Raw genomic sequence first — 27,352 nt, 5'->3', positions numbered from 1 at the left:
TTTTTTTCCTCTATTGGAGGAATCTTGCCAGGATGTAAAATCTTTTGGAACTGAGCTTGCAGGAGGAGAGGAAAATATATTATTGAATAGAAATATTAAATAAAAGCCATGAGATTTGGATTCAGTAAACTGAAATAAATTAAATAAAACCTAGCCTCCAAGAGCAGCATAACCTAGACCCATCTCTAGACCTTCATTGTTATGTCATACAGTTTACCACGTACTTTGGTGATTTTCCTTTTCCTGAAGGAGAACAAAGCTTTGTTTAGATGCAAATTGTTCTAGAGGCACTACATAATTCATTTGATTTATGTACTCACTGCTTGAATGTGTTACACAATGATATGTGACTTAAATTTTACAATGTACAGGGAGGCAGTTTCAATATGATACAGAAAGACTCTTGCTTCTGTTGGTCTAAATAGATGAGTAGAAGCTTTTTCCATCTTGCAGAAAGAACACTATTGTTTGATCTTTATGATAACAGTCAAATCAAATTACTCTCAATCAAAATATAAGAAAGCAAATGTGACATTTGTTGTTTAAACTTCTGTCTGCTGAATAATCAAGCTTGCTGATTAATTTAAGTAAGAACAACAACAAAACAAAGGAAAGACATCCTGATGAAGTACAAAGAATTTAATTTTCCTAAATATAGCAAAGATAAATGTCTTCTGCCCAAAAAATAGCCTAGGTACAAGAGATATTAACCCTTCTTCACACAGTAGGCCAAACCTGCCAAGTATGCATCCTTTTGGAAGATTTTATTTCCACTAATTTATTTATTTTTTCTCTTCTTTTTCTCCCAGAGAGATTTCTTGTCCCTTGAGCTTATTGATGGCAAAGTGAGACTGACTGTTGATCTAGGTTCAGGACCTCTTGCTCTTACAACAGAAAATCGTTACAATAATGGAACCTGGTATAAAATTTCATTCAGTCGGAACAAGAAACAAGGTAGGCTTCAGGCTGAAAAAACAGGTGTCTGCACACATACAAATGTTCCCCGCAGGGGAACATCACTGCAACCAAATCTGGACACTTCCAATGCAGAGATTCTTTAGCAGCCATTCCTATATTACTTTGCTAAAATAAGACAGCAGAAATACAATGCAATTCTGATTCTTAATTTGGCACATCTTATAAAGAGCAGGCAGTGCAGAAGCTGCCAGAAAACATATCAATAGTGCTTAAACGAGAGGTCTTTGTCCAAGCCTGTATTTTAGGGAACTTATTTTCTGATGGGCATTTTCTTAGTAAATCGTACAACAGAGTTTTGGGGCCTGTGTTTGGGACGTAATGCATTATGATGGAAGTAATGCATTACAAATTATATGTGTTAATAGTTCGTATTCTCATATATGTATTTTCCTGTAGACTTCCCCAGATTTGATTTTGACAGAGAAGAATGAATGAGATTAAAAGAACAGCTGGAAGTACAATAAATGACTCACTCAAGAAATAAGAAGATTGTCCATACAAGTTTGACTAAAAGCATATGTTTTCCTTTACTAGAAGCAAGATTGCCAAAATAGAAGAATCAGTATTGGTGTCCTCCTCTAGATCTTTACTCTCTTTTCTTTTCAGGAATGCTGGCAGTTATGGATGCATATAACTTTAATTATAAAGAAACCAAGCAAGGAGAGTCTCCCGGGGTTGCCTCAGACCTGAACCGCTCTGATAAGGACCCAATCTTCATTGGTGGGCTGCCGAGATCAAGGGCTATGAGGTAAAGTGTGGTCCAACTTCCCCTTTGCTAAGAATAAGCAGAGAGGAAGACATTAAACTCTGATATTCCACTGATGTTAGTGGAAATCAATGAAGTCTGACATCTTGCTGAAGAATTATCTGTCTTTCACCTTTAACTCTTAATACAGTGCTTCTCACTACTACGTCTGATCAGTTCAGATCAGGGACAACCAATTTTTCTCCTCTGTGGGTGATTTCCACAGCAGCCACCTGCTCTTTGTGTCATGCTGCAGCAAGTGTTGCCTGCAGTGATGCTACTCTGATCTGTGAGACTCATGCTTTCCAGCTGGCATTTATGGTCAAAACTGCACTTTAGGATAAAAGTTCTACTTCACAAAGGAATTGCTGTAATTCAGTTTTGAACTTTTGAAAATTCACTTTTGAACAAATACAAGAGAACTAAATGTAAACAGACCAACAAAAAACACTACAAATATACATGTATATTTTATGCAGGTCTCTAGTTTTTACTTTTTGTATTGTACATCCCTGCTGAACTTGTAAAGCCACAGTTGTTCCAGTGGATTCACTTTGAAAAGATAAATATGACTAAAAGAAAACTTATTTGAACTGTCTCCTTCCTCTCAACAATAAGGTAAACTCTAGGGCAGTATTTATCTCTGTATAGTTATTGCTCTCAGCTGCAGTCTTGCTAATTTTAAATGGCATAGGAGCCTGGAAGGGATTATGGCAGGACAGTCTTAGATTTCTCTGACTTAAGTGTCCTCCAGTCTTATGAAATGAAATGAAATGAAATTGAATTACTTGGTAGTATAGAACTACAATTACCCTCCCATACAAGAGCCATCACATTTCAGCTGAAGGTTCAGCTGAAAGTTTTGGAAAATGAGCTCACCTGTGAACACAGCACTACACACTTACATGTTTCTATTTGGGTACAGTGCTATCTGGCTCTTTTTCAGAAGTAATATCTGTTTAAGGGTAAAATCCAAATTACCCCTCTTTTTGCCTACACTGGCCTGACTGAATTCTTTAAAACAGATTCTCTCTTTTTCATATTGAAAAGAGCTTAATATTTTATCCCAGAATGTTCCAAGTACTACTTCTTGGAAAAAAAAAGCCTCTTTTTGTCTTTCAGGAAAGGTCTGAATAGTAGAACATATGTGGGATGCATCAAGAATCTGGAAATATCCCGTTCAACCTTTGACTTGCTTAGAAATTCATATGGAGTAAGAAAGGGCTGTGTATTGGAGGTAGGAGACCCTTGGGTTTTGTGATCTGAATTAATATTATTGAACAACGAATAGTAATGCTTGTGAAAGAATATACTGAGTTGAAATGGTGTGATCTTGAAAAATTCTAAGCTAATTAATCTATGTGTGAAATTATTTTTTCTCACTGGGGTCTACAACAGGACAAAGCCAGTAATTATTTCTCTTGCTCATAAAATAGCCTATTCGTACTGTGAACATCTTGAACAATGGATATATTGAGTTGGAACCTAAGTCTTTAAGTCCAGAATCAGAACTGATGGCAACTTTTGCTACAAAGAACAGCAATGGCATCATCCTTGCTGGACTCAGTAGAAGAATGGAGAAGCGACAACGCAGACAAGCGCATTTGGCAAGTACTGAAAACAAATATGGTTTTTGGTTCTGTTTTTGCCATTTGTATTTTAAAATATCAAATTTATATGAAAGTAATTTGCAAAAGATGAGAAATAAATATCTGATCAGATAATTCTTATGGCTGTATGGCTGCATACAGAGAGTTGCAGTCAACAGCTCTGTGCCAGTGTTGAGTGGTGTCTCTCAGGAGTCTGTCTTGGGACTGAAAGTGTTAAATACCTTTATCTTTAATGACATAGACAGTGGGATCAAGTGCACCCTCAGCAAGTTTGCAGATGACACCAAGCTGAGTGGTGCAGTTGATACATCAGAAGGAAGGGATGCCATCCAAAGACACCTAGACAAGCTAGAGAAGTGGGCCCACATGAACTGAACTGAAGTTCAACAAGTCCAAGTGCAAGGTACTGCACCTGGGTCAGGGCAATCCCAGGCATGAGCACAGACTGGGAGAAGAACTCACTAAGAACAGCCCCGAGGAGAAGTACTTGGGGCTTCTAGTGGAAGAAAGGCTTGACATGAGCCAGCACTGCATACTTGAAGGCCAACTGCATCCTGGGCTGCATCACCAGAGGAGTGGCCAGCGGGGTGAGGGGAGGTGATTGTCCTCCTCTGCTCCACCCTTGTGAGACCGCACTTGGAGCCCTGCATCCAGGTGTGGGGCCCCCAGCACAAGAAGGATGTGGGGCTGTTAGAGCGGGTCCAGAGGAGGGCCACAGGGATGATCAGAGGGCTGGAGCACCTCCTATGAAGGATGTCGGAGAGAGCTGGGGATGTTCAGCCTGAAGAAGAGATGGCTCTGGGAAGACCACATTGCAGCCTTTCAATACTTTAATGGGGCTTGTAAAAAAGATGGAGAGTTACCTGGGCAGATAATGAATGATAGGACAAGGGGGAACGTTTTTAAAGTAAAAGAAGGGAGATTTAGATTAGGGGTCAGAAGGAAATTCTTCACTCACAGGGTGATGAGATACTGGCACAGGTTGCCCAGAGAAGCTGTGGATGCCCCATGCCTGCAGGTGTTCAAGGTCAGGTTGGATGAGGTCCTGGGCAACCTGATCTAGTGGGTGGCAACCCTGCCCAGGACAGGGGGGTTGGAACTAGGTGATCAGTTAGCAGAGACCTGTTGCAAAGATCCAGAATACCTCTGGAACAAAAAAGCTGCACATGAACTACACACTGTGTATTACTTTCCACTTCTGATAGTCAGAAGTCAGTTAGTGAAGCATTTGAGATGAACAATGAACTCATACCTGGTGGACTGTTTTGGAGCTCCTAGAATCCAAGGATGAAGTGTTAGTAGGAATACCTGTCCCATTCTATTTCCTTCTTCTAAGCTGGGATGTGTGTATATACAAACAAAAACCTTATTTTTTTTACTTGATTTTTTTATTGTGACCAGAGACATTTTCAACTTTCTTGTCTACTGTTAGAAGGCTTTGCATTCTGTGAGGTACCAATATATACCTTTGGTACAATATATATATTTGAGTTTCGTTAATGTTTGTTTACAGCAAAGTTGGAGGTAAATTTGTCCAAACTATGTTCTATTAAAACATTGAATGAGTGACAGGAAATGGAGTTGCATTTTAAAAAAATAATCTTCTGGTTAAATCTACAGCCCTTCTTTTCCATCATGCTGGTTGATGGTCATCTTGCAGTGCATATTAATGCTGGAGATAGAACAAGTACTAGAAAAGTAATTCTTCAGTCTGCTAATGGAACGTACAGTGATGGACAAGAACACTCTCTTATCCTAATTCGGAATAAGAGGTACATGTGACTGTGAACAGCTCTACCTGTTTAATTATTGTATGCCATTGTCAGTTCACTGCACTCTCTGAGGAACTGCCTTTGCTGATCATTAGGTGAAATAATCAAAGTTGTGTTTTTTCTGCTGTTAATGGAGGTGTTCTGATTGATATGGTAATTATATACAGCACACAGCCACGGATTAAATTGTATTTAAAAGCACTCAAAATCTCCAGACAGATTGGGCCACTTGAGTGAAGATGCTAAATAGTATTAGAAAAAATACAGCTATCAAAATAATTTAGAAACATATCTATCAAAATAGCTTGGAAAGATACTCAACAAAACTCTACATGTTAAAAATTATCTACAGAAGGTCTTCTATTTTTTTGTTATAGACATTGAAAGGATTACCAAAGTTATGAAATTTTAATGCCTTAGAACAGGATATTTCTGAGGATAAAAGGAATATTGTTGATTTGAATAAGAATGTCTGAGGCCCTTGTTGAATGTTTTTCTACTTTATCTTTTTAGGATCATAACTGTACAAGTGGATGAAAGTTCCCCTTCAGAACTGAGGCTTGGTTCATCAGCAGAAATGAGTCCCATGAATATTTCCAACTTCTATGCTGGTGGCATTCCAGCAGGAGAGAGCTTCTTAGGGCTAAAAATGACTGGCTCCTTTCGTGGCTGCATCAGCAATCTTATTTTTAACAAGGAGTAAGTCAGAGTGGTAATTTCCATGTTTTGGAAAACTGTACAGTAATTAGTAATTGTAGTTTGTAATTGTTTTCATAAAATTACCCACTTGGTTTTTAACATGATACAAGCCTTATGCTAATGATCTGTTATCAAAACATGCAGAAAATTAATACTGAGTATTACCAGCTACATTTCTAAATAACATTAATAATGTCTTTAACGTGTATATAGATGCTGCACAAAATGCAACCCTCTGCTGTAGTCTCATCTGCATACATAAATAAAAAAGTCTTCAACAAATATTTTCTATTAACATTGTTCTATGGACAGATTATTTAACTCTTTTCAATCTTCTTGTGCCAGTATGCTGCTGATTTTTTTTCTCCTGTTACCAGTGAAAAACCTTGTAAAATACTCTCCCTGTGCTTGTAAAATGTAGGGATTTGGGATTTCACCTTTTAATGTATTACTTTTTAAAACACAGACTTTTGGATTTCACCACTTCCATGAAGTATGAATATGTGGATATGGACAGCTGCTTTTTGTCAGAGAAGCCTAAACCAGCCATACAGCTAGAAGACTTTGAGATTCAACCTGAACTTCAGGCTTTACCGGCTCCCATGAGGCCTCTTACAGATTCAAAAAAAGTATGTATTACAACAAGTCTCTATTGCCTCTTCTAGGAAAGAACTCAGGAGAAAGCTGCATTTCAGCTTTGTGGAGAATCTTCAAAATATAGGCTGTATATTTTTGTTTCTTCTATGGTATGTAGGTGGTCAACAAATGTGGATTTTAATTGATTATTTCCTATGAAAAATTGAGATAGAAAACTGTGTAGCAGGTCTTTTGAAAGGGAAATGTAGTTAGGTTTATCATTGTTCAGGCAGCAACACTAAAAAGAAAAGTGGAGTGATAATCCCTCAGCAGAAGGACTTGACAGTAACTATTATCTTTAGCGTGTTCCTGCCAAAGTGACACCATGCTGAGGTTTGCATTAGCTGTGCAATTTAGCATTCACATTTTCCTGGTCACACACATATAGTCTCTGGTCTGTGTCAAGGACAAGGCACAAACCATTATAGAGACACAGTGCCTGAATACAGCTTGCTTGGCACCTGTTTCCTCTCACACAGTCCCTGTTCCCAAGAGAGAAGGCAGCATTTCATCTCTCCTTCTGCAGCTGCACATCTTTATGATGAAGTGTTTCCAAAGCATCTTGAAATCATTTTTCTGTGGCAAAAGAAAGTAGAATTTTATGCATTTCATACAACTGTGGCTATAAAAAGAAACAAGCTGTCCTTAGAGCTAAAGTATAGCTTTGACTCATGCTCTGTTACTCAGCTTTTTATTCCCTAAATCATAACAAAAATGTGCATCCTCACTAAGTGGTAAAATATTTTTACTAAGTCCATAAGATTTTCACTGAAATTCTACTCCATCTTCCAGCATTCATTATCAAAAGGACTATCAATTAAGAGAAATGTGAATGAATACATCTCAAACTATAAACATTTCTTGATAGAGAAGGCCAGTGTTATCCATGAGACATAGCTTACTCATTACAACTAATTCTCTCTGAGACTAATGCTAGCTTGAAAGTATTAGGAGTTTAGCTTACTGATGTTACTCTCTGCTTTGTGGCTATCATGTGGCTCTGTTTTTTTTCTTACAAAGTTCAGCATGGGTGCATTGTCATTCAGCATTGCTGACAAGCAGCCGATACTGTTCTTAATGAAGTCCTTTCATTAACAGGTAGTATGTGCAAAAGATGAGCTGCCTGATCATGTTCAAGGTGCCCATCAGTTTGGACTTGCCAAAGGCAGCCACTTGACACTGCTCTTCAATCAGTCTACTGTCAGGAAGAAGTGAGTATCTCCTGAATCACGCATGCACACCTGTGTTATCTTGTATTGAGCTACTAGAAGTGGGATGATGTTTTTCATGCAGAATTATGAGTTTTGAACATGGACCTTGCCTCAATTTCTGTGAGTTCCTCATGGAAGAAGGTATCATAACCACTGGATCATGATTAGCATGTCCCTAACACGTTTGTGGTTGTGAATTTATCAGAGTTCTGCATTATTTTTTTTCCTTCATAATTAAGAGCCCTATTGAACCTCCTGTAAGCATTTTGGATTTCTGTTTTCCATATTCAGACCTCAGCTGTTTCCTGCTTCTTTGGGTAATGCAGATAACACCTTGCCCTCTCCTCTGGATTTTCTGCAATTGTACCTTCTATGTCTGCTTTACTCCCCAGGTCACCAAAGGAGATAAGACTACTGGGAAGAGTCGCTCTTTTCTTCTTAGTTACCAAATATAAGAACATTACAGGGGTTGATGCTCTACAGGTCTAACCTAGTGTCTCCATAATAAATGACTGCTCCATAAATAGCTTTTGGGGACCAAAAGACTAGAAGCAGCTCCTCTACCTTTAAGCTTCTCTCTGTTCTCACTCTACCCATTTATATTCCAGCAAGTCTGGCCAGCAGTAATGGAATTTGTTCCTTCCTTGGGGCAATGGGCAAGCCTGCAGTTGCAAACAGCCAAGCCCATCCCTCTTAAAACCTAGCTCAGTGTGTGACAAGTTCTTTTTGCATTTCTAAGAGGTACAGCACTGATTTGTATTATGAAATACATTATAGGTCATGCTTTCATAGAATACAATGCAAATTCTACTTTTATGTCCTTTGTAATAAAAAATGTCCTTTCTTAAAATTAAATTGGTTGAGGCTGTTCTCTGCCTCCAGAGAAGCTTTTTATCAATGCAGAAAAAAGTATCCATCAGTAACACTGAATTTTTGTTGTCTAGACTTTCTGTCCAGCTGAATCTCAGAACCTTTGCCTCCAGTGGTCTGATTTACTACATGGCTCACCAGAACCAGGTTGATTATGCAGCCCTACAGCTTCATGGGGGACAGCTCTATTTCTCATTTGATCTAGGCCGAGGAAAAGCAGTAGCATTTCACCCTGCTGTTGTCAATGATGGAAAATGGCATACGGTAGGTAGTCACTGATCTCGTACTCCATTTTCTCTTCCCTGGTGTTACTTGGATGGCTTTTCACTTCCTTTCCTGTGCAATTTCTGTGTTGAAGGGCAAACAGGGTTTAACCCAGTCATTAAACCATACAGATAACTGTATTCAAGTATAATTACTTCCTTTTAAAATTCTCATTATGCATCGATTCCAGTAGCCAATTACTGTCAAGTATCTCAGATTATTTAGGAATAAAATAGTTCACCCATTATGTAATTAGCATAGTAGTTATCTTCACTGGAGAAGAAACCAACAGAAAGGTCTAGAAACTCTGATCTCTTCCAGAGAGCTTTCCATGCACTGTGCTACCAAAAACCTACAATTCACTGTGGGACAGAATGAAAAGGATTTGTGGGTGCACAGTTTCTCCTTTCTCCCACTTATCACTTTAGTATTCGAGCACATCGTAGGAGCTCATTTCTTGAGCAGTTGAGCACATGGATAGTGCAAACAGGGAAGCACTCTCCTTCTTTACCTTGGTTGATGCAACAAGAGAAAGCTAGATATTTGGAATGAACGGAAGTTGGAGGGAGAGAACTTGGCCATAAGAAGAGTTTGGGGAGAAAATTATAGCTGTAGATTTCAGGTAATATGTAATATGCATAACCTTCTGTACAGAGGCTCTGCATCAGCCAGTTCCTCTGCACAACCCCACTGACTGTTGGTTCTGGCTTTCTTTGCAAGAAATGTCTGTGATATCTGCATAAGCTTTAAAAGCAGCTCTCACCACATGAGTTTTCCTTAGGGCAGATGAGGATGACAATATTCATCCTTCTAAGCTTCCCTTTGCTTGTCCATATGTGGTGCCTTAACCCCAGGAAGTGGCTTCTCTGGGACAAGGTGATTGATGACACAGGATTGCCACCTTTCCCAAATGCCTAGGGAATCAGCAGAATTACTTTTTTTTTTCTTTTTTTTTTTTTTTTTTTAGTATAAGCAGTCGAATAACAAACAGCAAAAACTACCATAAAGAAAGCAAACATGAACTTCTGTCAGAGAGAGATATCACAGATAAGCTCTGCTGCCTACCCTGAAGGGAAAAACATTCCAGGATTTACAGTTGCTTGTTTAAAATTAAATATACCTACATAAAACCTCATACTCATATCATCTCCTTGATAAGAGATGAACAGGTTCTGTATGAGAGGTCTGCTGACACAAATAGCATAAAAAAATGTGCTTGAACCTTTTTCTGAGATTAAGGCTGTCACACCATTTCAAAGCTGAGGATGATTATTGAAGTAGTTGTACAATCAATTTAAGCTAGCATGCATTGCTGCCAAAAGAAGTACTTCTTGTTCTGTCATGTGCTCATATTACCCTGCTACCACTTTATCCCCTTACCAACACAAATGTTCATGAAACCTCACGTTGAACCTGATTAGGATTCTGAGTTTGGCTACAAGCAACTAGGGAAGAATAAATGGTTAGCTGACTACAAATCAATTACCTCATCTGCATGTGAGTAACTGTTTTAGTGCAAGGAAGGCATAGGGGCATGAATGAACGAGATGGACAGGACTGGACATCTTCTTGGTTGTAGCAAATTCATCACTGCCCATCATAAAGCTGAAGCATAGGCCTGTGCACTTCAGGGAGCTAAGATGGTACAGTTGCAGACTAGCACAGAACTCCACTTTTCAAACTCTGTTATGTACTCATATCCTAAAGCAATAAACCAGTCATTTTAAATATTAATTGTTAAGACACTGAAAAACTTGTGCAGACCAACACGCAATCAGTGTAGGCCCTTGGGGAGGCAAGAAAGCAGTTTAGCCTGCTTAGTTGCATTTTGAAGTGCAACTCTACCTCTGCGAATTTCAGGAGGACACCTCAGTATAGTGCATCAAAGCAAACTAACCTTTAAAAATTGTCTTTCTTGCTTTTTTGGCAAACGATGATTAGGTGACTGATTCAGCTTACTGTTTTCATGCTCTTTTTTTTTTTTTTTCAGATAAAGACAGAATACGCTAAAAGAAAAGGTATCATCATTGTGGATGGACATGAATTGGTAGCAGTCAGTGCCCTGGGAGATGGCAGCACTTTGGATGTGGAGGGGAAACTCTATGTGGGAGGACTCCCCTTGGACTATGTGGCGAAGAATCTTGGGAATGTAAGAAGGTTTGAGGAGGGGCAAGGGCTGTTGTTGTCTGACAATGTGTGATATTAGAATGGGTGTACTGCATCAAACTCATCTGATTCAGTATCCTGTCTCTGAGGGGAAAAAAAAAAAAAGAAACAAACAACAAAGTTATGACCATTTACCAAATATAAATCTTTCCAGCTTTCTATGGCTTAGTGATTCTAGGATTCTAGCTAGAGGTTCTTGTCTTGTGTTTTATTAATAGTTCTTAATGGATTTCTTCTTCTATCAATCTCTTTGTTGAAAACAGATGAAGAAAGTAAGTTATGTTTAACACTAGAAGAGAAAAATATAACCTAGAACCTCAAAAACTTTAGTACCTAAATCCTTTGGATTTAGAACTAGGACTTACATATTTGAAAGGCTGGTGTCTGAGAGTAAAACATACGTGCTTTTAAAATGTATTTTTTTTGGTCATCTTCTTCCTTGTGCAAGCCGTTATCTTAGGGAGGAGTCTGGCATCAGTAGCGGTGTTTCTCAATTCCTGCATGTAATTTCTTCACCCTTGCTTTCTAATTGCATTGTAGGAATAACAAATATTTTAATACTTTGAGTCTGCAATTGCTAAAAACAGTGATAGAGAGAAATGTGAATAAATCTTACTGCTGGATAGAACTCTGGTGATATGTACTTGCACAGTGTCTTAGAAAATCTTGATTTACATGTTAATTTGTTGAGGCATGTTTGAAATGTCTTTAACCATAGGGTTTATCCCTGCTCAAATTCAAGCAAATGCAGTTCTTTCTTACATTATAAAGAGTATATACTGTGTTCCTATACAATGCTTTTTTTTGCTTCCATAAGGCATCGTGTACATTTGCAACCTTATATAAATAAATATAATAACTAGAAATGCAATTATGTAAATATTTTAGATCTTGATGTGTTTTGAGAGAATTTTTAATTTACGGTAACATCATGTAAATCACTGAAAGACCATAGCAGGAATTTTTATTATGCATTAACTCTTGTGTTTCAATATGCCTAGGTGACTCACAGTATTCCTGCCTGCATTGGCAGTATGACCATTAACAGCAAGCAACTGGATAAGGAGAGCCCCATCTCCATCTTTGCTGTGAATAAATGCTATGTAACAGTGCAGGAAGGGACTTTCTTTGATGGAAGTGGTTTTGCTGCTCTTTGTAAGTATCATTAAATGGAACTAGTACCTCACTGAATTAATGGTAATGAAAACAAACTGCTTTTAGGCCTTGCTTAAACTATATGTAATTAATATGCCCTGCATATGTATTTCTAACTGAATTGCTTCAATCCCTATGTCCACAAGCGGCCTTTTTTTCAAAGGAGGATCTTCCACAAGTGAAGGACCTAATCATAGAATCCTAAAATGGCTCAGGTTGGACAAGGAGATGCCGCAGCCCTCTGACCATCTTTGTGTTCCTCCTCTGGGGCCCACCCTAACAGATCCACATCTTTCTGGTTCTGAGTGCCCCAGACCTGGATGCAGCACTCCAATGCTAATGATTTGGGGAAAAGAAACTATCTCTTTCTTCAGCAGCTAAGAATACCTATGATCATGATATTACATGTATGTTGAGGTCTGTAAAGTGAATTGAGACAAAAATGATGCAGGGCAATTGTCAAATAATATGAAGCATTATATTAATTTACACTCTTTACTGTTTCTGCAGCAAATGAGATAGGATATATTAAATCTATATGAATCAAATAAAAATATTTGGAAATTTTTCTTTTCCAATATAAAATGTGAATTTTGACTTCGGACAAATTACTTGGAAAAACTTGACAGAGTTTCTACAAAGTCATATCCCAACAAACTAATTTACATACTTTGTAGGCATTTTAGTGAACATGTATGAATGCTACGTTGTACTGTGGTTTACAAATCTTTTATTAGAAGCTTAAAACTCTTTTTCAGATAGAGAAGGTTACAAAGTCCGGTCTGATGTGAACATCACACTTGAGTTTCGTACAACAGGCTTGAATGGTGTTCTCCTTGGGGTCAGCAGTGCTAAGGTTGATGCCATTGGACTGGAGATTGTAAATGGCAAGGTAGGCTACCCTGTGCTGGCATACTCATTTCATGAGGCTTTCTTAAATGTGAGAGGCTTGAACTGCTGGGCTGTTGGGTAGCACTAAATAGACACCAGTGAAATGTGATGGAGGCAAAATGTCAGAACCAAATCCCCAGAGGTCAATCTCCACATTTCTTATCGTCATCATACGATAAAATGTGAGATTAACAGAATTCACTGGAACTTTTTCCTTTTTAATTTTAATTTATGTTAACCTGCAGCCACTGTGACCTCCTGTACTAGATAATTTGTATGGTAGACTGAATATATTCCTGTCTTGCAGTTTAATACATTTTCTGCCACAGAGCTAAACTTGTCCTTATTAAGCATATTCTTGCATGTACAAAACACCCTGTTTTGTAATCTCTTCTTCAATATTCATGAGAAATACTCAGAGCAATTAACTGTAAATCCACTGGCCGTTATGTTCCATAAACCTTTTAACAATCAATATGTAGTACACCACTCATCTCCTGCAGTAAAAAATACATATTTGATTGCTCTTAAGTATTGTCGTTTCTCAGAAATAGCTCATTTTTTATTCAATGCTTCCTAGCTAGAGACAGCATTATATATAACTGTTTTTGTGCGATATACTTTCTCTGTTAATATTTACATATTAATCCTTACCACAGAGTTGAGGAAACATCTACTGCTTTGAAAAATAAAAGACATGAAAATAAATCAAATATTGGCAATGATAAGTGCTTTTAGTTCATTCTCTTTCCCTTTAACTAGATACAGTGGATCTTCTTTCAGATCTTAAGTGTCAGCTTTTCTGAGAAAAGGATTTGGTTGTATTTGTAAGAAACATTGAAATCTCAAGTATACAAAGCTAAGCAACAGATCACTGCATGGATGGATCTAAGTCTATTAGGTTTTAAAAATACTTCAGTAAGGACTCACACTCTATCTATCAAAGTAAACATTAGCTTTGCATAATTACTGAGCGTTTATTAAAATGAAAATCTCTGCACCAGCATGATTTTACTTTTATCTAGAGAAATTAGTTCTTCTATTACTTTATATCTTTCTTGGAATCTGGCTGTTTATACAGGTTTTATTCCATGTCAACAATGGAGCTGGCAGAATAACAGCTGCGTATGAACCAGGAGTCACAAATGGTTTATGTGATGGAAAATGGCACAAGCTTCAAGCAAACAAAAGCAAACATCGTATTTCACTGATAATTGATGGGAATTTGGTACAAACTGATAATCCCTACATTCAGTCAACATCTGCAGACACAAACAATCCCATTTATGTTGGAGGTTATCCTGGTAGGTACAATAATATTTCTTTTTCCTACTCTCCCTCCTGTGTGCTCACTCTGTCATAAGAACTGGCTCCCCCAACCCTTCTCACTCAGTCATGAAGTTCATGATTGAGTTATAAAACATACTTACCATTTTTCGCATTGTCACCGAGGTCACAGCATATTAATATTTGTGTGTTCTGTCTTTGTGGAGGAATGCATTTTAGCCGTTGTGTGAGTTGGCAAGATCAACTGAATCATTTTATTTCCTACATAAACCTACTCCTTAGTTCATGAGAAGGATTTCCTACATGTGGCTTGTCTTTCACAGTCTGTCTCAGGATTCACAGCATCCTGCTTGTGTACGTTCGTGTTTGGTTCTCTTACAGCCAAATTCATATTAAGGCTTCCTTTTACATTCATCTAAGTAAAGCTTTTACAGTGCTTTTATCTGCTTTATTTTTTGCTAGTGTTCAATGTCAGGGACTGTGCAGGCAGAAGCCAAATTGAAGCAGATGCATATATGTCTCCCTCACTCTGTGTGTGTTTCCTTCTGAATTAACTGCTTGTCAGTCATAGTATAATGGTAACATAAATAGATAGTAACACAAAAAATATATAATTGAATTGTTTGAATAGTGTAACTCATTAGCTGATAATTTGAACCAGGAGAAGTTGTTCATTAAGAGGGTTGAATTTGGATGATCATGAGCTTAGCCTTCTTGTAGGCATATAGAAATATGTTTATTTATTATGGTTTAAGAATCACATCATTACTGTGTAGGCTTTGTATCATTTTTAATATTCTGTACCTTTAAACATAGCATCAAATGCCCATCAAAACAACTGTTTCACTTTGTCAGTTCAGATATTTCCATTTGTGTGAAAACAGAGTGATGAAATCTCAAGGGCAAATTCAGCTTTTAAATATTTGGAAAGCTTTAGGGATAATAGCTTAAAATGTTACAGAGCATTCAGTTGGACAAGGTTTTGGTTCTTTATGAAAAATGAATTAATGGTAATTAACTGGATCTTAATTAGTATAGGTCTTATAGAATGAACAGAGCATAGAGTGAAATTTTTCACAGGTTATATAGAAAAAAGAGTTGAATTCTGTACCACCTTTTTTTTGTAAATGCAATCTATGACTGTGTATAGCTCGGCTGTTGCTTCATATTCTGTCAGATACAATTTTTATTTGGAAGACACATGTAAAATGGCTTTCTCCTCTCTTTTCCCCACTCTAATCTCCCATTGTCCCCTGGGGCAATTTATTCCTGCATACATGTAAGTTGTCCCAGTGCATGGCTAATGCTTGAAGGCAACAATGCCCATCCATGGTGGAATGTCCAAGATCATGAATGGAACTAGGTGTTGCTCTGTTTTTTCTTTTTTCTGTCTCTTTTGTGACGGATGGGAAGCTATGAAATAGTAACCTGGATCTTTGTGTTGTTTCATTTCATTGGAGATATATTCTACATATTTCATATTTGGTTTCAGGTGACGTGAAGCAAAACTGTCTCACGAGTAAGAGCTCATTCCATGGCTGTTTGAGGAACCTTGTGCTGAACAAGGGCCAACAGGCAGAATTGTTTGACTTCAGCAAAGCTTTTGACCTGCGTGGAGTCTTTCCTCATTCCTGCCCGGGGGCTGAGCACTGAACAGCAGTAAAGCTTGTCTGGATTAGAGAGTGTTAATTTTTTGTTTGTTTGTTGATCTGTTATTTTTCATTCTCATTTTGTAATGAAAAGAAGGTTTTGGTGAGAACCTGCATCTCTTTGATTTTATTTTTTTTTCTGGTTGTTTCCAACTCAGGTCATCTTTTTTAGTAAGAAGCTCTATGTCTGAATTTTAACTAGAATTTTTCTAAACAACAAATACCTCTACTACAATGTTAATGGCATTAATTGGGTATTTTTCTTTTGGGAATTTTTATTAATCAGTGTTTACAATATGTGTTCTCTTGATTACTTGACAGTATTTCATTTTATTGTGTCTTGGTCATTTTATAAACCGGCAATAATGTTGGATCATGTAAGAAAACTAAAATAAACTGCATTATTTCATGTAGCTCAGCAATCCATATATTTCAATTGGAAGAAAAATAGCTGTAAGGTTATGAAGTGAAAAGTACAAAGTGAAAAGTACAAGTTCCAGCAGGGGGAGCAGCAGACTAATAGCATAACTTTGAAGGTATCGAATTCAGAGTCTAAAGAATAGAATTTTCTTGTTTACAGTTTATATGGTAACTCTGATCCCCATTCCTTCTGCTTAATATCCAGTCCTGGCCCCTGTGAGCCACATTATCTTAGGCAGGACAAGAAGCAACTCCCCAGCACAAAGAAGCATGTGAAATACAGTGTTGGTGAAGAAACCATTGGGGTTTGCTTCGGCAACAACTGTGTATTTTTGCAAAGAGAACTAATGCATCTTTCTTGGGAAAACGGTATTTCTTACAGGATGAAAGGGAACACCTTCCATGTCCTCATTAGCAGGCCAGACAGCAGTTCTCTCTCTCTTTTCTTATTATGCCTGCCTCTCTTTCTAAAATGACGCTTCAATTCCATACACTTCCCAAAGTGTAGCTTGGGGGCTACACGCTGAATCTGACTCGAGTAAGAATGTGTACTCAACTGGATCACTGACCAGTGGTGAAACATGTCTGGAACTTACAGATGAGTCTATACTAAATGTAGTTCTTTATAAGTCACTTCCCTCTCCTTTTTGTCTTTGAACCAGCAGAGTTTTTGTCTGTGCCTCATAATTTTGTTTTTCTTTTTCCATGCATGTTTACAATTCCTTCCAATGTCAATATCGTTCTACTTATTTTACGATAGTTTTAGAAAATACCATCTCCAATGAAACCTAAAGTACTTTGTTGTTGATTTAAGTGAGGCAGGATTATAAGTACTGTCATTTTGTTTTGTGCATTGGAGTAGTCCAAGAGAAAAGCTCCTGAAGCAAAAGTGCTCCACTTAAGCAAATGTGGCAGAATGTGGTCTTTTATCTTTCTGTGTACTTGTTCAGGTGGTGTACCAACAGAATTGCCTTTGAAACAGATTCACCACACCTTTTTGCAATTTTTGTCACCTACTTCCATCAGAAAACCACGTGTTTCACTTTGAAGATATTTTTGTTGTTATTGCTTTTATTTTTGACATGAATACAATACAATGGACACATTCTGCTGTACAAATACACTAATACATGGGTTTATTTCAACAAAACACTTAACATTATAATGAGGAGTTTAAGGGAAACGTACATGCAAACATTTTGCTTTGATTAGTGGCATTGTATTATTTTCCAGAGAAGATACACATTACTGGAAAGCAATTGAAAATAAAAACTGAAACAATGTTTGTTGTGTGTTAACCCAACATATGTGATCAAATAAGGTTCACATTGCAAACAGTAATTGAGGCAACATGGTTTGGATGAAGTTTTATCCATGTCCTCAAATATGTCTTTTAATGTATATTTTAGATAATTTCCAAATACTGCCCCTTATAAGGAGAAGCATTTTATCTCTGTAAAAGAGTAATGGAGAGGTGAAATTAATATTAGAAAGTTTTGGAATATTGAACTTCTAAACCATTTTTTTTACTGGAAAATGGAGAGTGAGGTAGTTTTTATTATACACAGACACAGACACATTTGCACACACGCACACATTATAATGACATTAGCTGAATAAACAGGTTAGAACATTCTACTCTGTTTCTGATGCCTACTTCTTCTGTATGTGTTGATATGCAAAATGTTGTCTTTGTAGAACCACAGAATATATAAATTGGAGTATATAAATGCTTCAGGCATCTTTGGAGATTTTTGAACAAGTCTCTTCCTCCTTGCTACCACTTTCTTATTAATGGCTTTCAACATAACTTTGTTTTTACTTCAACTGCTGTCAAGAGGAGCAAAATTCCAGATACCTCTGCTAGCATTTTGAAATCTAATGCCTTAGGTTGAAATCTCACATTTATAAATTTTGGCGAGATTGTTCACTTTGTCTGCTGCGTATTAATTCAAGTTAGTGTACCACAACAACACAAAACAACTTAATGTGTAACAGTATTAACCACAGTACACATGGGTCATTAGGTCCATTTGTATTAAAAAAAATAATAATAATAATTACCATTCTGTTTCAGAGACAGCAGGTATTTGGCCACATTGTAGTAGTCTCGGCACTGTTCATCTGCTAACATGCATATCTGACAAAGTTATAGGCAACTTTAGTGTGAAACAACTGTTCATGGAATGGATTTCACTACATCATATTTGGCTTTTCTAAGTTGCAAAGTGGTAAAAGGTGAAAGTCTTTTGATAACCCCTTCTATCCCATGCAGAGTACAATAAGATTGAAGAAACCATTTTGATGGAGTCCTCAATTCAGGGTCCAGAACATGCTAAGTAAGTTACAGCCTGAACACAGGTGCTCTGTACCTTTCTTTCCCTTGCATAGCTATTGAGAACAGATTGAAGGGAGTGGGCAAGACGGTGAAAGTGAAAGTCAGTGTGTTTGAAAGTACTGTAGAAGGAGTTATCTTGTTCGCTATGACAGTTCAGATTCTCTAGTTAATGTTCAGGCTTTCTGTATAGTCATAAAAGCTCTTTCGTTGGATATAAATAAAATGATGCTTAGCATTTCTATTATGCATTTCGTATTCAAAGCACTTTCCACTTAAAGTCCCTTTGCTGAGTTTGTCCTTCCTAAATGGATGTTTATAACTCCTGCTCTGCTCATGGAGTTTGGCTGGGTACAGCATTTAACTCCAACTAATTCTCACATTACCTTTACAAGGAAAGTACTAGTCCTGTTTTACAGCTAAAAAAGGAGGGCAGCATAGCAGAAGGAATTCTCCATGGCCACAGAGGGAGCTAAAGGGAATCAAGAATGAAGCACATGACAAAACGTTAATGCTGAGTTCTATAAGCAAACCACAGATCTCTTCTCTCTCATATATTTAAAATAAATAGTTGTCAAAATAAGCAGTGCATGTTATAATACAATGGTCCTGGTCTTAGCCTGGCTGCAACTATGCACCCATTAGTGTTATGAAAAACAAATTAGAAATATAAAAATTACACTGTTCTAAAGTAAACAAAAAAATAATGTTGCTAAATTTTATCATTTTTAATCTCAAGAAAGAAAAACAGGCACGATCTGCACTCTGTAGACGTTATTGTTGCTGGTAAAATTACAGATTAGATGTTGACTTCTTTCACTGAACACTGACAAAGAAAGTTAACTATGGGAGAATACAATTAAATTTGAACCAGGAGTAGGGTTTCTTAAGTGTGAAAATCATCATCACAGAGCTTCAGCAGACCATCACAAGGTGCAGGCTTTCTCTGTAGGACAATGTACTTTATGTTCTCATGGAAAACCTGGTTGAGAAGGCTTTTGCATTGGTACCTGGTAACTGGAGCACCAGCTGTTGTTTCATCTGTCTATCCAGATGATGAACAAGACCCACTGATCACACTGTGGGTGAACTCATTGTGCAATACATTAATTAATGTAATGACAAGGACATTGTGGTGTCCCTGAAGGTGTTGAAAGCATTAGTTCCCACTTTTTTTCTAAGACAAAGATGAAAAATACTTTCTGTTTGATGGAGACTTGTGATTTTCCTACTTAACAAACATGCTTTGATTATATAAAGTGTAGCCCAGAGCAAGATGATTAGGTGAGGAAGGATGCTCACCCTTGTGACTGGCTGCCAACTAGACATCCTGTCTTATTTTGCTGTGCTGAACTTCTAAGGCAGTTGCAGCCCCCTGTTCTCTTGTCATCCTATGTACTTTCATAGACTGCATGCAACCTGTAAAAGTAGCTGCAGTTTGCTACGTATTTGTAAAAACCCTAGCACGACTGGGCCTAGTCTGGCTGTGGTCTTAAGGGCCTAGTATGCCAATGTTAAACAAGTATTAAATCCCTCTGCTCATCGGAAGCTCTTTTTCTTCTCCATGCTGTGTTATACAAGGTCTGGACAAAGATCTTTCTTCTCAATGTAGCTGAATAGTACAAAAATTGCTTACACATCGAAGCTAAAATAAACAAAAGAAAATAATTAGATTACAAATTAAGACACTACAATATTTAACAAAAACTGGTGTCTGTAAGTGGCAGCATTAACACATAACACATAGTGTGGCATTACACTCATTTACTTGAGTGTATCAAGTAAAAGATGGAGCCAGGAGATGTGCCCCTTCTCACTTAGTATTCGTCTCCTGAAGCTTGTGTGTCTGACAGAGGAAGGACGGAGAAAATGTTTTGTGGCACTACAAATGCATGCAGTAATGAGGTCCAGACAGATGATTTCAGAAGACTGATAGTTATATATACAGTGGTACATACACAAAGCAGTATAGCTGTCTACACAGTAGTTCCCCCCCTTGCCTCCTTCCCTCCCTCCCCCAGCACCAAGTACTCATGAGGAGTGATTGAGAGATGTAAATATTGCAGTAATGCACACTGCACAGGTTTACTTTCAGCAGAAAGGTTTGATTTTATCACACAGCTATGTCTTGGCACTGCTGCAGGTCAGGCACCTCTGTTCCATGCTTGACAGATACCTTCTTGAATGTCTCTGTGATGCTTCTGTGTTATGCTGTGGTCGGTAGTGTTTCATGCATCCTCAGATGCCACTGGATTATTTCCTTTCCAAAGATCAATTTCTGATGCCAGGTCAGGAAACGAACAACTCCCTACGCAACAGGTTGTTGTCAGTGCCTCCGTACCTTGGTCTGTCTACCTCAACTTCTGGGCCAACTGTCACAAGCACAATCCATACGAAAGCTTAACTGATGTGTTATTGTCAAATTGGCCAGAAACTGGAGTGACAATTCTTATACCGAAAGTAGTATATGATCAACATCAGTTGGACAGTATGGTAGGAAGGAATAACATCCTGTAGATAGCTACCATTTTGTTTTCATCTCTGGCAAAAGGCAAGAGCTTCTGAAAATGACAGACATCACAGTTGTCCATTTGGCCTTTGTCCAGTACGCTGCAGCTTTGTGCTTCAGCTTGCTTTTGGTTTTATCACCCATTCTGCCTGAGGATTTGCACGGTAAACATCTAACATGTATGCGTCTGGATCCAAACAGTGCTGACCTGAAACAAAAATTAACAGCTGTGAATCGTATCATGCTTTGAGCGCATTTAGTGAATGGGAGAGGGCTATGTTAAAATGTCCTTGAATGTGTCTCTGATGTGCACACAGTGAGTTTTGTGTGTCAAGCTAATGTCTTCTGGCTACAGATAGGGGCCTTGGTAAATGTGCCAGTGATTTTCTCAGTGATATTCATAATTCAATTCCACTTCCAGGCAGGATGCCTTTCATTACGCAGACTTATGGATGAGGCATTTAGTCAAATGTTAAACAAATATTATGGTTTCTCTATAACTATTAACAACACTATTACAGCAAGTGACACAGTATATATATATTTTTTATTTCTTTCAATTTACTGGACTGGAATTATACCTCTGTAACTTTTTTTTCTGTGCTATTTTTAAATGCTGAAACAGCAACTCTGTAAATCATGTTCCCATCCATGTAGGAACTCACAAAGACAAATACAGACTATATAAAGGTTTCTGGCAGTTGCTGTTTTTCCAGTTTTAAAAAAAAAAAAAGGTCTCAAGTCTGGCAGTTTGAGGGTTTCATTGGCTGGTGACTGGAAATGAGCATTGGCTGGCTGGGAAGTCCCTGCTGCCTTTGCCACAATTTGCCTTTCGCACTAAAAGAGGCATTTGGTGCTTGCTAATTGAATAATAAGGCAATAAATGCTTGAGTTAAGTTGATTTGTTGGATTACATTGGGTTTATGCTGGGTTATGAAGCAATTTAACTGGTGAGGTTATGCTGCTGTGACACAAATGATGATAGTAAAATTTTTGTCCAGTTACTTATGTCACTAGGGTCCTGATGATTTTATTCAAGTGAAAGCAATATAAATGAATTGATGGAACAAGGCACCCTGGAACATCTAGGATTATATTAAAAACAAAACACATCACCACCAACAAAAATGTATACAAAGTAAATGTCTGGATTTTTTTTTTCAAGAACATGTTGGAATACTTGGGATTGTTTCAAAAAGTATTTAGGATCATCTCCTGTGTTAGCATCTCTTGGCCATTCTGTTTAACCAGGCAAAACAAGCCAGTAGTCAAATTAAGCTTTGTATGAGCATAGCAATAAAAAAGACTTTGGTTCTTGACTACTGTTGAAATAAGTCTGTGGTGTTCTGTAATAATTTTACAGAAACTGTTTAAAGCTGAACCTAGAAGTAATGAGTCTCATCAGACAACTGATAAGACTCTGATCATTCAGAATTTCAGGATGAATAGAGAAAGGAGAGAGTAAGGATTTGTAGTATCAAATTAAAATCTGGTTTTTGACCGTTTTTTTTTTTTTGGTGGCAAACCACTGTTTTTATTACAAAAATGTCACTGCATGGAACATAGAAGAAAAAGAGATCATTACTGCAAGGAATTCATAATATAAATAAAGTACACGTATACAAATATACAAATATATTACACCCATATAGGCAGGGGCTGAATTCTCCATTCTGTGTTTATATTTTGGGAGGTTAACACTTACACACAGTGAGGAAGAAACAGAAATGTGTTTTAGGGAAAGATGTAATAGTGAGGTAGAATGTGTTCACAAGAGGAAGACCAAGGATCTCTTAACCATGGAAAAATGCCCAATTGTAAGTGCAAGAGAGGTAAGTGAAAGGTCAGACGAATTTGGCAGGACGACAGCGATCATAAGGAGTCCTGCTGAGATCTTGCTGTCAGGTCACTCTATCCTGCAGGGTGCTCCTCCAGTCATGCTGGAGTCAGCAGGCATCTTTGGATTGATTTTAACAACTGTAGATCAGACACCTTTCCTGCAGATGGACTGGAGTGCAGGAAAGACCCAGCTGTGTGAAAACAGTACTGACCTGTGATGTTTTAGGAGGCTAAGGATATTCGGAGTTCAATTTTCAAATAGGAGACCTACCTATGTTTCCTCCAACTTCATGTAAACTTTGGATCTGGCCTCTCATGTTCTGTGAAGATCCATGGCTAGGAGAGAAGAAAAGGTTCAGTTTGCTTTTTGTGTTATAACTTCTGCCCTATCAACCGTCATCTATATTAAGCAGAAAATTGATATTTTTTTCCCTTCTCTGATGAATTTACTAATCAAAAGGACTTCTACCAAACAGAGCAGAATATATCTGCTGCAGAGGCAGTTTACTATGTCACAGTTAACTAAGCTTTCTATTATACTGTTTATTATTTATTTAAAGAATAGAATTATGTGTTAACATTGGAAGATTCTGCAGGAAAGGCTTTCAAATGCAATTTGCCATTTCCCATAGCTGTTAACAATTATTACTTTACAGAAATAAAATCATCAACGTTTTACGGACAGATGTAAGACAATCTCTGTATTCTTTATGTGGCAAGCCTATATAATATATGTTTCTGGTAGTGGCAAAACAGAGGGCAGATTGATTCTGTGTGGGAGCCAATTATTAAGTAAACTTTAAAGAATAAAATCAGTGGTTAAATTTTCTTTGACGGATGTAACCATGAATTAGCAATTTTAGAATATAAAAAGAATTCTTGTAACACAATGAGTCTCTGAAAAGGGGACAATCTATTCGTTAATGGTTCTGGCATTACTGTTCAGGAAAAACAAAATGTTCTGTTTTACCCACCTGTTTTCACAGTGGAATCGAGCCAGGATGTCTTTGGCTTTTGTTTGGTTGTTGAGTTGAATTGCCATAGAGACTTTTGAATGCAGTGGAGCATAAACTCTTATCACCCCCTCGGGTATGTCAGACTGTAGGTATGGGGGAAAAGTGACAGCTCCCTAAAGTGAATATTCAGTAGAGTAAGTCTAAGGCACATGTTACTGTAACTCCGATTAGAAGCAGTTCTGCAACTCTTTTGAGGTTGCTTGCAAAAATCACAGGCATAGATTCATTTAATTATCCAAAAAACAATTTTATAATCATATAATTGCACATTTATAGATACTGTATGGTAATATACAACACAAAGACAAAAGTTCCTTGGCAAACATCACAGAAATACGTGCAGAATAAATTACAGCCCTTGAATTTTAATTGCTTGCAATAATAGTTTGAGTCAAGTTGTTATCTGAGATTTTTAAAGTTATTCTCTTAACATTGTTCAGTGGACCAACAGCTTATTTAAAAACACATAAAAATGAATTTAGGAATGCCTGCTCTTCCCTTAAAAGATGAAACTCTCTCAATGCATGAAGATCCAGTTCTGTTTCCACATTCTAGAGCTTCAGCTATATCGAAGCTTACGTACAGTAAAATATTGACGTACCATATGGTTTCCATTAATTTGCAATTTGACCTTGTGTAGGGTTCAAACAATCATCTATGAAGTTTATGCACTCTTCCATGATTAATGGAAGATAAATCAATTAGCAAGGTTTGCATTCCAGTGCTAATCCAGTTAATACCATGCTGAGCAGAGCACAATAGTCTCCAGTCTCTGCCGCTGTGTAATTTAGGACATCTGAGACCTGGGGTTTGTGTTAAGTGCTCTCAAAATTCAACTCAGTTATCCAAACAGAGTTTGCTTCCAATTTACCCTTCATATTTCAGCTACCTGCCAAGGTTAGTTTCCTTTTTACTAGATGCAAAACCAATTACTACGATCAATGAACTTGTCTTTCCAAAGGTGCGGGGCTACAGTAATGCACTCTCCTTAGAAGCTTTCACTGTGCTCCCTCCAGAGTGAGGACAGTTTTGGCACAGAGTAACCTAGACCTCTTTTTTAAACAAATACTTATGTCTGTGTCTGCATTATAAACGTATATCCTCCCCAAAGCATATTTCAGGCAGTGCAAGCAAATGAATTCTTCAAAAAGCTGAATTAGCATGTATTCACCATTCATACATATCTTCTATTTCTATTTTTTTTCCAAATGCTCCCTTTGCAATTTCTCTGTTGTCTGTGTTAGGTGGTTTATTCTCTATTTCTCACAATCTCTTAATACCACTCCTTCCTACTTTGTCTTCTCCTTTTTCCTTCCAGCCTATTCTCTGATATCTGTAGGGGCCTCAAACAGTTCCTTGATTACTCTTGTAATTCACCAATCTCCATTCTTTTAGATCACCATGAAAGAATGTAAAGGCCCTCTAGTTTGGTTGCCAAAGGTAGTTACTACATGGTGGTACTACATGAAATCTGCTATAGGGACTGCATATGTTGCACAGATGTGCACAACTTGCCATGTTGCCTGGTTTATATGTTACACTTAACACGTATGTTCATCTGAGGTGTCTGCTGAAGTAGTGTTCCTCAAGTAAGTTCTTAAATGCTACATCCAGTTGGTGGAGAAAAGCTGGTGGCTTTAAGACAACCAGAGGGAGATCTTTGTATCAGACTTTCCTAAGCCTGAACTGGACCTGGAGCTCTGGAAGTCGTCCAAGGTATCCACCTCTCTCCTCTGACTATCTGGTGAACAGAGACCTGAGAACTACTTCATCAGATGCTTAAAATTTAAAATTCCAGGGCCAACTGGAATTTCTTTCTGCTTAGGAAGTTAGTGCAAAGCTGTAAAACCAAAACTTGCAAGGAGAACATCGAGTGTTCTGTGCCAGAGCATGGGTAAGTGCAACTACTAATATGGACCATCATATTACCCAACTACAGATCCATGCATTTATAGAATATCTATAGGTCTGTAAAGGGCCATCTACATATGATCATTTTCTTACAAAATGTATAAAAGCATCATGTGTGTAACAGTTTATAACTTGGAAATTTCAAAAATCATTCTGCGTGTATCGCCTTTTCTCAATCAATCCCCAGTGCTTTGTCTTATCAGAATATTGGGACAGGAAGCACATCTTTCAAGATAAGTCCCAAATCATAGAATCACAGAATGTTATGAATTGGAATAAGCTTATTTGTATGGCAAAATATACAAGCTGTTGTCTGACTGGAAAGTTAAGGGACTTTTATTTTAAATGTTTGTATAAAATCCACTATTCTAATACCTTCACTCATACTGTTTTTCTCTATTAAAATATACTTGATTTACATACAGTTAAAGAATTCATCTACTATATTGATCGTAATTTGTTAAGAGAAAGTTCCTTGATGTATGGGGAACTGCATAGGCAAACAATTATGTTGACAATCACTACTGTGGTGAAGAGGGCATATATGGCAAATGAGATAAGCAAACTTAAGTCAGCCACTTAGAAAGGACAAAGGGGTGGATTACGTAGCAGATTCAGTAGAGTTAAGGAGAAAAGCAGAATGAAGGTCTGATATTGGTCTAACTCACCCCAGATGGGAGCACTTAGAATAGAAATAAAATTTGAAGACATATTTAAAGAAGCAGTAGCTTTATAACACTTCTATAGGAATTTCCTCCCCACACTCCAGAAGCTTTTATGAGATAACAGAGGAGGGATGTTAGTTAAAGCTGACATTTTAATATGGTATATTTTTATCACACCTCTGGTCTTTCAGGTCTCTCCCGCTCCATGGTCTTTCTCCTCAGAAGTTTTCTCACTCCTTTGTCAAACATCAGCTGCCTCTTGCTGTTGTTTATTGCTGCCTCATTCATTTTTCTCACTTGGGAAATCAGGAAGGATGGCACCTAAAGGGAGGAAAACAGAGCTTAGAATAAACATTTGATTTTTCCCCCTCATAAAATTGGTGTTTGGTCTTCAAAAAATTACCAAATTTCATGCATCAGAAGCTCTATTTATTACTGCAAGATACATGGGTTTAGCATTTCCCTCCAACAACACACCATTGGTAATTCATCTTTCATTCCATTTCAATCTTTTTAGTGGTTTGCCATGGTAGGAATTTTATTAGGAAACTGCCTTTGCAATCCACATCATAGCTTCCCTTTTTCACGAGGAAAAGAGTTAAGACTGTCTTCATCTTCACACCAACTTTCAGAAGTCTAGCAAGTAGTATATACTTTTGGCCCATGTTTTGATGGACTAGACTTCAAACAGTCATTTCATTTGATTCAAGTGTAGATATCTCAC

At 37.6% G+C, this 27,352-nt stretch overlaps 2 protein-coding genes across 6 annotated transcripts in view; one reads left to right on the top strand and one right to left on the bottom strand.

Moving 5' to 3' along the window:
* LAMA1 (laminin subunit alpha 1) overlaps positions 1-16,346 on the top strand; it is a 102,287-nt gene extending 85,941 nt beyond the window's left edge. Inside the window, exons 50-63 of one of the 2 annotated variants that reach the window (XM_068671582.1) lie at positions 810-954; positions 1,585-1,726; positions 2,846-2,960; positions 3,160-3,330; positions 4,954-5,105; positions 5,619-5,804; positions 6,271-6,433; positions 7,539-7,651; positions 8,596-8,785; positions 10,776-10,934; positions 11,953-12,106; positions 12,865-12,998; positions 14,079-14,301; positions 15,777-16,346. In XM_068671582.1, the coding sequence (XP_068527683.1) occupies positions 810-954; positions 1,585-1,726; positions 2,846-2,960; positions 3,160-3,330; positions 4,954-5,105; positions 5,619-5,804; positions 6,271-6,433; positions 7,539-7,651; positions 8,596-8,785; positions 10,776-10,934; positions 11,953-12,106; positions 12,865-12,998; positions 14,079-14,301; positions 15,777-15,937 (2,208 nt within the window). In that variant the 3' untranslated portion in view covers positions 15,938-16,346. Of the gene's footprint in view, positions 1-809; positions 955-1,584; positions 1,727-2,845; positions 2,961-3,159; positions 3,335-4,953; positions 5,106-5,618; positions 5,805-6,270; positions 6,434-7,538; positions 7,652-8,595; positions 8,786-10,775; positions 10,935-11,952; positions 12,107-12,864; positions 12,999-14,078; positions 14,302-15,776 lie in introns of those variants that run through there. The other variant, XR_011092930.1, reaches the window with a different exon arrangement.
* Positions 16,347-17,404: 1,058 nt separating this feature from the next.
* The window catches only part of ARHGAP28 (Rho GTPase activating protein 28), a 77,843-nt gene continuing 67,895 nt past the window's right edge, over positions 17,405-27,352 (bottom strand). For all 4 annotated transcript variants that reach the window (XM_068671585.1, XM_068671583.1, XM_068671587.1 and 1 more), the window contains 4 exons: positions 26,806-26,949; positions 24,011-24,165; positions 23,308-23,372; positions 17,405-21,405 (listed from right to left, as the gene is read on the bottom strand). In XM_068671585.1, the coding sequence (XP_068527686.1) occupies positions 21,314-21,405; positions 23,308-23,372; positions 24,011-24,165; positions 26,806-26,949 (456 nt within the window). In that variant the 3' untranslated portion in view covers positions 17,405-21,313. The remainder of the gene's footprint in view (positions 21,406-23,307; positions 23,373-24,010; positions 24,166-26,805; positions 26,950-27,352) is intronic.

The sequence above is a fragment of the Anas acuta genome, chromosome 2 (genome assembly GCF_963932015.1).
Source record: "Anas acuta chromosome 2, bAnaAcu1.1, whole genome shotgun sequence".
Lineage (NCBI taxonomy): Eukaryota > Metazoa > Chordata > Aves > Anseriformes > Anatidae > Anas > Anas acuta.
This window is presented reverse-complemented; position numbering and strand designations above follow the sequence as displayed.